General features: G+C 37.1%; 1 protein-coding gene across 1 annotated transcript in view; it reads right to left on the reverse strand.

Moving 5' to 3' along the window:
• The window catches only part of LOC124615694, a 429,028-nt gene continuing 416,577 nt past the window's right edge, over positions 1 to 12,451 (reverse strand). The window contains exons 9-10 of the mRNA XM_047143726.1: positions 6,464 to 6,804; positions 1 to 1,544 (exon numbers count right to left, since the gene is read on the reverse strand). Coding sequence (XP_046999682.1) covers positions 1,331 to 1,544; positions 6,464 to 6,804 — 555 coding nt within the window. The 3' untranslated portion in view covers positions 1 to 1,330. The remainder of the gene's footprint in view (positions 1,545 to 6,463; positions 6,805 to 12,451) is intronic.

The following is a 12,451-nucleotide window of genomic DNA, read 5'->3' on the forward strand; positions in this document are numbered from 1 at the left end:
TTCATGCAACAAATGTACAAATTTATTTCATTTTCTGTATACACATAAAAAAGACATTGTTATGATTTACATTTTGCTTTTTTGGTATCATTCAACACTATGGTTTTACTTCAACATCACCAGTTTGATAACTCTGACAATTACAGATCTGCAAGATATTTGTGCGCTTCATCCACCCACACTTTGTACTAATCACATTACACCATCTGTTTAAGCCTTTAAATCAAATACTATGAGATGAACACACAAATTAAAACAAAACAAAATGTCACAAACATATTTACTGTTCCCTTTAAATGACACAAACATGAAGGTACTCAATCCTCTTTCTTCATACACATATTTTCTTCTCAGCACTGCATACACTGAATTTCTTTCCATCGGTGTTAAATGTTTTGCTTTCTGCAGGTTTGTTCAAAACTGAGATATGTGACACACATTTGTAAAAACAAGTTTTTGTGACATATCCTCTCCTAAAATTTTACAGCATTTCTCTGGCTATCAAATACAAAATTAAAAATTCTAGGAGCTACAGAGATCTGCATAATTCATATTGTCTTGTATTTACGAAAGGACATCTACACAGGAAAGGGTAATACTGAAAATGGGTTACTATATCTCGCATGCTGCAAATGTTCTGAAGACTGAATAAGTGAAAAAGTTTCAACATACAATATCCGTATTCCTTGAAAGCCTATTGCAAAGTTCCTTTCTGTGGAGTTCTCTTATTTTATTCATACAGTACTTGAATCTTCTATTTTTCTACTGTTTTCCTGCTTTAAGATGAAAGACATTACATTCTGCAATGAAATGTACTTTGGACACACTCAGTACATGTATGCAAAAGAACAAGGTTGAGTATTCCCACATAGAAAGCGTAAACACAAGTGGAAATGTGATTATATACTTGATGAAATATGCTAACACATTATCATTAATTCACAACTATCAATTGCTTTACTTTTTCTTGTCAATGAAACAGTACATCATGGATTGAAAAGAATCTCCCCTCCCCTGGTCCGCTCTTGGATTGATTAAAATCTGCATTATTTGGACAGGGTGGACAAAAAGATAACACCCAGCTACTGTTGCATCAGCTCCAGAGATATCACAGAGAACTACGTAGTTCTTGAAAAAGAGTGTACAATGATTGCTGGTGACACACAAATTAACACTCATATTTTCAAAAGGGTTTCAATTATACAAAAAATAAAGTCAGTTTGTGGAAAGACTAATAAATTCATAGTTCCTCAATTGGAGTGACCAAAATTACCCTGGGGATGGAGAGTGCAGGAGTGTTTGGCAGTACTATACTCCATAAACAAAAATGTCATGATATGTCAATGCTTGCCATAGGCATGTAGAGCTGTTCTTCAGCTGCTGCTGTTACTGGAATGCGAGGGGACATAGGCATGTATCCAGGTTCAGTGTCAGAAAGAGCAGAACAGGATGCAGAATGCCGTTCAGTGTATCTCAGGGCCACTTGTGACGAAACCAGCCTCGACGATGGTCGGCAGTCGTCTAATGTCTCCTCACTCCGTACACTGTAAAAACAAGAAGTAAAATGTTTTTTTTACAACAAAAATGGACTAATATCAGTAAAATTTTATGGAAATAAATATAAAATTTTAACAGACTGCTCTGCATTAAACAAACCACAAAACTATGTTTTCCATGTTCTTATTATGTGTACTGTAATTTATGTTTTGCTGACTGCTATGTTGTAAGTAATTTTGCTGAGGGATTTTTATTTTACTGAAAAGGCTGCTATTTTAAATTTAAGACTATTATGTGCTCTAAAAATTTTTGACCATATTAATAATCTTTTGCTGGAAAACTAACTTGCCATAATTTAAAGTACTAAGTTTCTTGATTATAATAATTTGTCTGAATTTTCATAACACACAATAATTTGGTTTTCAAATCTCATCTGGTGCAATCCCTAACAATCAGTCTTTCCTTCTCATCCCATTCGGTAAGTCTCCCCCAATTTGCAGTTCTGGGTGACCTTTCTGAAACCTACCCCCTTTCTTAAACCTCTCCAGTCTCTTTCCTTCACCCTTCATCCTTCCCCTTCAACCCTTCTGTCAGAGAAAGGAGCCACTGGCTCCAAAAGCTTGCATAAGTATAACCTTTTATTTGTGTTGTCTCCTGCTGCCCCTTGGTGAGTATATATACTGTATGTATTTTTTTTATCTCGACAATTACATTATATAGTCAAACATCGATTATTGTCATTACAATAATTTGGAAGTCTTTTTATGTACAGATTTCATTGTTCATCTAAAAATGTAATAATGAACTCTTCAGTTGTGTGGCCATAGTGTTTGTAGGTGCTCTAAAATTATCCGAGGTATTTCAAACCCATCTCTGCAACTACTAAAAATACATTGTTTATTTTGTCATGCTTTACACCAAGAAATGTGTGGTGCTACAAAATAAAGTTAAGTTAGATCAAATATATCAGTGTCAAATACAGGAGTACCAGTAAATTATGTAAGCAGATGACAGATGACTCTTCCAGATGTAAGCACGAGGTAGACAAAAATGCAACTGCTGCAATTTTTTAAATGAGTAAAATGGAACATACATCTGCACTAACAATAGAACAATTAAACTGTCATGTCTGTCTGCCTGTTTGAACATACTAATATACAAAACTACTACACAAATTTTCATGTGGTTTCTGCAGATAACTTGAGCATAGCTTGGGGCAACATTGAAGCTTTATTTCATCTTCACTATCCCTGTGTATACCAGTTTTACATTTGTAAATCTCGTATTTTAGCATTTCCGCGACCCATTCCATAGGTGAAACAAACCCACATCCGTTCATGCTGTCCTTCTTCGTATATGTTCAGTATCCTCCGTTATAGGCCTAGTTGGTGCAAGACCCTAACCCTTGAACAATGTTCTAGGATGAATTGCAAGAGTGTTTTGTAAGTAGACTGATTTTTTTTTATTTTTTTTATTTTTTTTTTTTTATTGGGGGGGGGGGCAGTATCTAATCAATGAATGGAAATCTGTCACCCACTTTACCTTCAACTGAGCTTACGTGATCATTCTATTTCATATCCCCAGAAACTGTTTCACACAGGTATTTGTATGGGCTGACAGATTCCAACTGTGCTCATCAACAATTTTAATAAATGGATATCTAGTTTTTTGCATTTTCTGAAATCCACAGTTTTCCAACGAACACATATGTTAACATTGCATTGCTTTGAAATTTTATCAAGATCTGACTGACAAGACATTTTGCTTCTTTCAGACAGAGTTTCATTATACAGATTAAATTCCTCTGAAAAAATATGATTGAGTTGTCTTGGGTTGGTGCGTAAGTTCATAGAATTTCACCATAATCTTAATAAACACAACACACACATATAACATAGACTTCAGTCATCAATAATATATTGTTCTTCACTATTTACAACATTCTACTAAAACTGGGTTAAATCTTCAATTCCACAACTTTACAGATCACATGGTTTTCAGGTGAAGAACTCGTTAAGCCATGTTCAGAGTGCATTTACATCTGAAAATGAAGTTCCTTCAAGGTTTTTCACAGAAACTGGAAAAGATAGAAATCTGGAGACACAAGAACAGGCAAATAATGTGGGTGCAGAATGACTTCCCAACCTAACTCCTGTATAGTGTTTTTTGTCAGTTTAGCATAATGCAGATGGGCATCATCAATCATCGTGGAGTAGCATCACTTCATCCAGTCTTCCTGGTTGTTGTTCTTTGACTGTGTATGTCAGACATCTCAGTTGTTGACAATAAATGTGAGCAGTGATGGTTACACCCCGCTGTTCCATCAGATGCATACCATTACCATTTGTGGATGCACACAAGTCTTTGTACGGGGAGATGCTGCTTTTTTTGGTTAAAAAAATGATGCAAACGGCTCTGAGCACTATGTGACTTAACATCTGACGTCATCAGTCTCCGAGAACTTAGAACTACTTAAACCTAAGGACATCACACACATCCACGCCTGAGGCAGGATTCGAACCTGCGGCCATAGCAGTCACACGGTTCTGGACTTAAGCGCCTAGAACTGCTCAGCCACCGCAGCCGGCGCTTTGTTTGGACTCAACCATTCCTTTCTTTTCTTTATGCTAGCATAAAGACACCATTTCTCATCATCAGTAACAATACAGGATAAGAATGGTTGGTGTTGTTCTTGAGCCAGTTTGATGAGCAAGCAGAAATGCACATAGGGCCACCCCCTGATTTCGGTGAATTTGGCTTAGAGCATGTGGTATCCATACTCCCAATTTTTTTAACCTTCCCACTGCATGCAAATGTTGCACATTGCTTACCCACACAGTTAGCCAGTGAAAATTGCTTTTCATTGCACTCTGAATACTCAACTTTCTTCTAAGAAAACCTTTCCTATGCACTTCAATACTTCAGTTTTAATCGCTCTTCAAACCAATGCCAAACAGTTTTAGCCTAGTGGGAACATGAAGTTACGGAGTGGCTGCAAATTGTCTTCAAGTAGCAACGTAACCATTTCCAATCAATGACTGGTTCAGTTGGACCAGAGGATCCAGTCCATTCCATTCCATATGAACACAGCCCACACCACTACGGAGCAACCACCAGCTTGCACAGTGCCTTGTTGACAACTTAGGTCCATGGCTTCATATGGTGTGTGCCACACTTGTAGCCTACTCTCAGCTTACCAACTGAAAACTGGACTCACTGGACGAGACATGGGTTTCTAGTCATCTAGGATTCAAGCAATATGGTGACGAGCCCCAAACAGGCACTGCAGGTGACGTCATGCTGTTAGTAAAAGCACTCACGTAGATCGTCTGCTGCCATAGCCGATTAATGCCAAATTTCACCACACCATCCTAAAAGATATATTCATCATACATCCCACATTGATTTCTGCTGTTACTTCAAACAGTATTACTTGTCTGTTAGCAATGACAACTCCATGCGAAACCCACTGATCTCGGTCATTAAGTGAAGGCTGTCGGCCACTGTGTTATCTGTGGTGAGAGGTAATGCCTGAAAATTGGTATTCTCAGCACACTCTTGACTCTGTGGGTCTTGGAAAATTGAATTCCCTAACAATTTACAAAACGTAATGTCCAATGTCTCTAGCTCCAATTACTATTTCAGTCTGTTAATTCCCGTCATGCAGCCATAATTGCACTGGAAATCTTTTCACATGAACTCCACCAATGCACTGGCCTTTTATACCTTGTTGCACAATATTACCACTGTGTGTACATGTGCATATTGCTAACCCATGACTTTTGTCACTTCACTTCAGTGTATACTCCTCTCTTTGAATTTAATCAGGGGCAACAACAGCACTGGAGATTCCAAATATTTGTGCCATAGTGTTACAAGATGAATTGGTGAGAGCATGACATGGATACACTAATCTTATTTCAAGGAAGGTCATTGTGACAAAAGTGGTCATGTTCACTCAGAAAGACTTGCAGACAAATGGAGACCATTTAAACACAATAATGCATTATTGTAACTGTCACTGAACCTCAGATTTGGCAAATGTAATGAATTGTGATGACTCACATTGAACAAAAAGACAGCACGTTGCCATATGTGCACATGTACTTGTTTGTCTCCACATGCCTCATGAGCAGAAGCACCATTGACATCCAGAATAATCATTAGCAATTCAAAGCAATGCCTTTCAATAACATCATAAATAAAAATAAAAGGATTGCTAACCTCTAACAAAAATTGAGCATCTCCTCATACAGAGGTCAGTGCGCATCTGCAAAACATAATATTAAACATCTCTGAGGATAGAGGGCATGTTGTACATTAGGAACCATTTCTCAGAAAGTGTTAACGTCATGTGGTATTTATTGCCATCTGAGATGTCGGGTGGCTACAGTCTAATACAAAAAGCCAAAAGGAGGGAGATAAATGCTGGAACTACTTGCTAATGCTTGTCCACATTGTACTAACTTGACTAAAGATATTAAAGAGCTTCATTGTTACGTGATTCAACGCCCCTCTTGATATTCTGATCTACCCTCACTTTAAAACTTTTCCAGTTACATTCATACAGACATTCAAAATGAATGTGCACTTCCAACCTGACTTGAATTTCTTAGTTCTAAATCAATTGACTTTGTTAGGCATGGACTCAAATAGCTATTCCTGAAGCGTATATTTTAGATAACTCAAAGGACTACCTTCTGTTGACCTTTTAATTTAAAAAAGTCATTTTTTTTAAAAAAAAGCTACAAGATTTTGAAAGAACATTTTTTGTTTCCATTTAACTTGGTTAAAGTAGCCACTAAATTCACAAGTCACTTTAAGGTGTCATACCTTAAGAGAAAACTTTCAGTATTACAAATATACATTTAAATGAGTATATACAGTATTTGGCCTGAAAACAGTAATAAATGAAAGAGAATGAAGACATTTCAAATGCCTAATGTTGCTGGTTCAGAATACCAACCTGCAGATAGTGCGGCAGTCGTGTCTCTTCCGTGGGGGCAGTGGAGGAGGTAGAGGGGCACTCTTGTTCATTAATGTTGTCCAGTGTAAAGAAACAGGATTCTCGTAATGACTCTGTGATGATACTTCAGATTCATCAATTTCCTCATATATACCAGATGCCACAGAAATACCAGACTCCCTCCTCGGAGATGTCCCATACCGAATCTGGTCCTGATCATCCTCATCACTGTCAAAGCTTCCAATCTGTTGATACTCATGCAAAGATTCTGAGTCAACTTCACTGCAGCCTGGTGTCGAGAACATCAGCCCCAAGCCAGCAGATATTAGACTCGACGCAATCTATAAAGAAGGAAAAAAGAGCTGTTGAGTAATTATACTACAAAACTCCACATGATTATAATAATTGTTAACAGCCAAATAATATTGTGTACTAAACAGTAAAGCAACTGTAGCTTAAAAGACAAAAGTAAAATATTATCATTAGAGTTTAACATAATCACAAATAACGATGGCATAATTTTCTCAATAGCTGTGAAATTTTGTCTGTCCTACTAAGTTATTCACAAACACGGGGCAACTGTCTCGAAAATACACCACTGTCAGTCAGTCTAGACCCACCAAATCAAGAGGAAACATGCAAGAAGTGCCAGTAAGCCTCACCAACACAAAGGCCACAATGTTGGCACACGAATGAGATCAAATGGAGCAGATTAATTGTTCTCCGGGAAATAGGTGAATCTTACCGTGGCATGGCAGCTTGTACAGGGCACACTGTAATGACACTGATGTGTGTGGAACCAGTGCATAGAAGATGATCATACACAGTGACAAGGAGGTACAGGACCATACAATGTGGGCAAAGCACAGAATGAACGCCTTGCTGTCTGCTTGGCCATAACCCGCAGAACAACTTTGTCGACAGTGTTGGCTCAATGTTGGACCACTTAAACTCTATTACAAGGATTGGACTGAGGGCACATATGCCTTTGCATGGTCTTCCATTGACCAGAAATGGCCAGTGTCTCAGACTGCAATGGGTACACGAGTGCAATTACTGGCACACTGAGTGGAAAAATGTGTTTTCAGATGAATCCTCCTTCAAATTGTCCTACAGTGATGGCCACATACCTGTTAGATGCTACTGGGGCGAATGCAGTTGGGCAGTCTGCATTGGTGAGCAGCATAGTGGACCAATGCCTAGTGTGATGATTCTGGGTGCTATTGCCTACAATGTGCAATCTCAGTTCCTACATATTGAAGGCAAGGTAAACACAGGGTGTATATGTGGACAAGGAAAAAAAAATCCCAGATCTCCCGTTTAAAAATACACTTTCTCCCAGGTGAAAATACAATTTTTCTGTGTTAAGTGACCGTATACTTTCCCTCGGAACTGTAAAATTTGTCAATCATTTGAATGGCTATGGTTTTATACAGCAGCTTAAAATTTCCCGGCACTTTAGAAAATCAAACACAGGGGGAGAAAAAAAAACATATTTTGGAATGTTCTTTGATGTGCAGCAACATATATGCTGCATATTTTCGTATTACGAAAGATAGATTCATATTCCACCAAACACCATATGTTACTTTCTGAAGCATTGAAATTGAGATTGCGATGTGCTTTTGTAAGCCAGTCATAGCTCATGTCACGAGAGCTCACCAGCGGATATTAAGAGCATAGGACATGTGATGTAGTCAGCCAATAGCAACAACACTCTTAAGTACTGCAAACACACAAACAGGAAAAGTTAATGGCTCAAATTAATATACATAATGTTGCTACAAAATAATATTTGTCTCTAAAATTAATAAGCTACAAGAGAATCTAATCTTTCACATAAAATGTTAATCTTTTTTGCGTGTTTTACACTTTAAGATACATCACACAAATTTTGCCAGTAAAATGTTTAATACAGACAAAAATTTCTGATATTCTGGGCTTGAAATTCTTCTGAATGTCAAAGAGCTGATTTTTAAATGAGAGTCAAACGCCCTGTGATTTAAAAAATTCATTGTACATTCTTGCACATAGTTCATCTTGCGCATAAGGAAATTTACTTTGAAAATAATGCTTTTCAAATCACAATTCACAATATTTTCCCGTGATCTGTTAGAAATGGATTTGTTCCAATAGTTGCCAGAGAGCGCCAGATAAGACACGTCACCGCGCTTGCACAGCTACGATGACATAGGAAGCCCGTAGGTTCATATGTGTAAAACATTAAAAGATCTTAAATTATCTCGTAAAAGAAACAGGAATGTCAGAATTTCATGAACCATACTGAAATGAATAATTTGCCTTAAAGTGCACATTCATATATCCAGATTCCCAATTAAGTAGGCCTCGACCTGATATTTATCTTTTCAATGTGGTTTTCGGGATGTAAATTTTCTTGGAGTACCAGTACTGTACTATCTCATGTTTGGTACTTTATTATGGCATAATGCCATACATGCTAGAAGATGAAAACATACACTTGAAATGTAGCGAACAGTTGAAACTAGCCAATAGTGTGAAATTAAACACTTCATTTAAAATAAATTGGCTGCCTCAGGGGAAAAGATAAATAAAAGCTGAATTTATTTAGCAATGCGATAAAAATAAGTTCATTGTTCTGCAAGGTGATTAATGGTTGACTATGAGAAAGGTGGAAATAAAAAAAATATAAATAAATAAAATCTGAAACTAATAACGTATTTTAGCCCTCTGTAATTATGTGAATGTATTTTAATTCACTTGATAGCTCCCAGCCATAGAAATCGCCTTTCTTGAGAGCAGTAAACAAAGAGGAAACAGAAGAATCACTAAATGTAAACATGGATCACATGGAGACTACCCCCCTACCCCCACTTTAACTCAGACTGCTCTGCGCAACAACCCGGATCTACAGTATTTCGAGCCAGGAAATACTAGATGGTGGCCTCCCCCCCCCCCCCCCCCCCCTTCCATCCGCCACCCTAGAGCATTTGAGATAGGACATCAAAACTTTTAAAGACTTTTCAAAAATATGTTCATTTTGTAGCGCATATCTTTCTGAAGAGTCTGACGTGTAAAACATATAACTTCAAGGAAATGTAAGACGTTTTATTTGGTCTTAAGTGTGCCACGCCTCTTCGCACAGCATTCTTCTGCTGCACATCACTGTATTTTGCACTGTGGAACTCAAATGTGTATTTTTTGTAATGGATGCCATCAAACTATATTCAGGATAGCGGAAATTAAAACTTCCTGTGGCGCCTCTCCTGCTGCCACTTGGCCATTTGGACATCCTGCCCCTCTTGAAAACTTCCTCGCAATTAATACTGGATGGGATTATTTGTAACCAGAAGAACAAGGACTCTTCAGGAAATATGGACTATTTATTGCCTATTAGCTAATAACTTGCTGTTCTGTGTGACATAAAATTAAATATACGATACATAATATCAGTATAGACAAGAGACAAGCAAAACAGTACACATTTATTCAGTCCTTAGCTCCTAGCATTTTTTTTTCTGTCTAATCTTGCTACAGCTTTACATGGCACGCTTTCCTTTCTGCGAAAGAATCTATTATCTCATCAAAATTCGTCAAACATTTTGCTACATCAAAAATCGACATGTCAGTGTCTAATACTGAAAAAGTTGTTAATACAAATAGTGTCCAAGACTGCTGTGGTCTCTCGATCTGATTACATCTATTTTGTCACTGAGATAAAAGAAAATAGGCCTTTCTAATATTGCATCAATTGTAAAACACACCAAGTAAGTGAGACTGTTTTGGTAATAATGGTCATCTTTATAATACCAATATGAAATGCCTATCTGGCCTACTACAAGCAAAAAGCTTTATGTTAGGAAATAGTTTCACATTTCATTCATATGCTCCAGTTTCTCAAGCATGAGATAGAAAAGCAGTAGTACGAAATTTTTGTACATTTTTGGAATCGTCAGATTCTTCCATAATTTGTGAGATGCCCAGTTTTCTTCTCCTTCCTCATTCTAACAAACAATATTCTCATCACTAATTCTGTAACTATTCTTACCACTGACAAAACTCATTCTCCGGTTAACTCTAGTAACCCTGCCAGAATCACTGATTTAGTTATCCAGCGATTATTCTCCAGTCAGGCATTATTACGTGTTTGTACAACGCGTTTTCCACGCTACTCCCAGACTAGAACTTAAGTGGCTGCTAGCCAGGGACTGTACAACTTGCCCTTTCTAGTGTAGCAAGCTGGCCAAAAAATTTCTGTCAAAATTTCATTTTCTTGGATACACCGAGAAGATAACACGTAATCTTTCTTACCTATTATTCCTGGTAGTCGTTTATTTCCACTCTGGTAGTCTGAATCTTTGGACTTAGCTAGTAATTATAACAGCACTGATCATTCACATACCCAATCAATCACATAAACGAACAGCAGTTGGAATTCTCCCGTTAGGCTTTGTTCCGCTCAGCTCGTATAGCCCCATGCCCTTTTGTCTGAAGGATACTTTATTTCTAGATGGATTCCCCTGGCAGAGACATCATGTACACTATGCATTCAAATATCAACTTATGACCCATTCAGAAATAAACTTGGAATGTGTTCAAAAACCAATAGGGACGTGTTTCAAAATCATCTGAATAATCGATAGACCAACGTGCGCTGGATCCTAGGTGCTTTGTGAAACAAGGCTTTTTTTTCCTCCATGTTGAAAGCATTTTAATTCCGTCATTCAGTAATAATTACATTGGAAATGTTTTCATGAATCACCTAATCACAACTGACAGCTTCACCAATGCACTGCCCTTTTATAGCTTGTGTATACACTACTGTTGCCATCTGCACATGTGCATACTGCTGTCCCATGACTTCTGTCAGCTGAATGTCTAAAGGATGCTATTCACTGTATGGCTATTATCCCTAAGGCACTTCGGGTTGCCTCAATACTTTCCTTCGGTAAAAATCTCTTTACAAACTTACAATACTAACACAATATATAATATAGATTGTGATTTTATCTTGGCAATAAATGAGAGCTTTTTAAAAGCATTGTAGTAAGAAATTTTTAGGGGTAAAACTTTTAATTTGATCACTTAAAACAAACTTGTTGCAGAAGAAGTAAGGTTTCTTTACTAATAAACGGACTGTTTTTCTTATATATAGTTTATTATAAATTGCATTAACAAAAAATGCTCATGATAGTGCTGTTTGCCCTGGAGCTTGGAATTTTCCTTTAGAAAACAGTGTTTTTCTGCTGCTGTTGCTGCTGAGGATTCGAGATTATCAGTTTGAAGTTACTTATGACAACACGAGATATTTGGGCTCGCAGCTATAACAGAAACTGCGAAATCTATTTATGTTAATAAATGACAACAGCTCAGAAATTTGAGGTTATCCTTATCACAATACACATATTTCACATGTTTTGCTTATCTCTGTTGAGGTGTGGACATTGAGTTTGAAGCTAGTGCTCTAACTTAGCAATACATGTGGTGGCTCTTTAATAGATAATGGCTAAATATACTGTTGAGCTCAATGTGTGAGCAGTAGCACGATGTGTTCAAAATGGCAGTAACCGAAAAGTGACCATTAAAACCACTCAAAATAACTGGTTTCAGGAATAACTGATTTTCAGTTTTTTATTCATATTATTTCCTGCAGTAAATGTAGAAATCGAACAAAGACTGAAAAATTTTGACTCTCTCAGTTTCACGAGACAATAGAATCAAAACATTAAACTTAATAGGCTACTAAAAGAAAACCTAGTCCATCCACCATTCCCTCACTTTCTCAAAAAATAGTAAGTGTTTGAATACTATTAAAAAAATATCACCAGTATTCTCATACAGATTCCAATATTTTTAAACTTTTCTCAAAAATTGTATAACAGTGGATCATAACAGAATTTCAGCATTACGAATCGTCAGTGTTAAAGGATGAAAACTGAGGTTGAAGAATCTGTTTTAGTGTTAATTTGTCTGTCTTACAGCAGCAGCAGATAAGCTACTTTCAATTTT

This window comes from Schistocerca americana, chromosome 5, assembly GCF_021461395.2.
Source record: "Schistocerca americana isolate TAMUIC-IGC-003095 chromosome 5, iqSchAmer2.1, whole genome shotgun sequence".
Taxonomy (NCBI): Eukaryota; Metazoa; Arthropoda; class Insecta; order Orthoptera; family Acrididae; genus Schistocerca; species Schistocerca americana.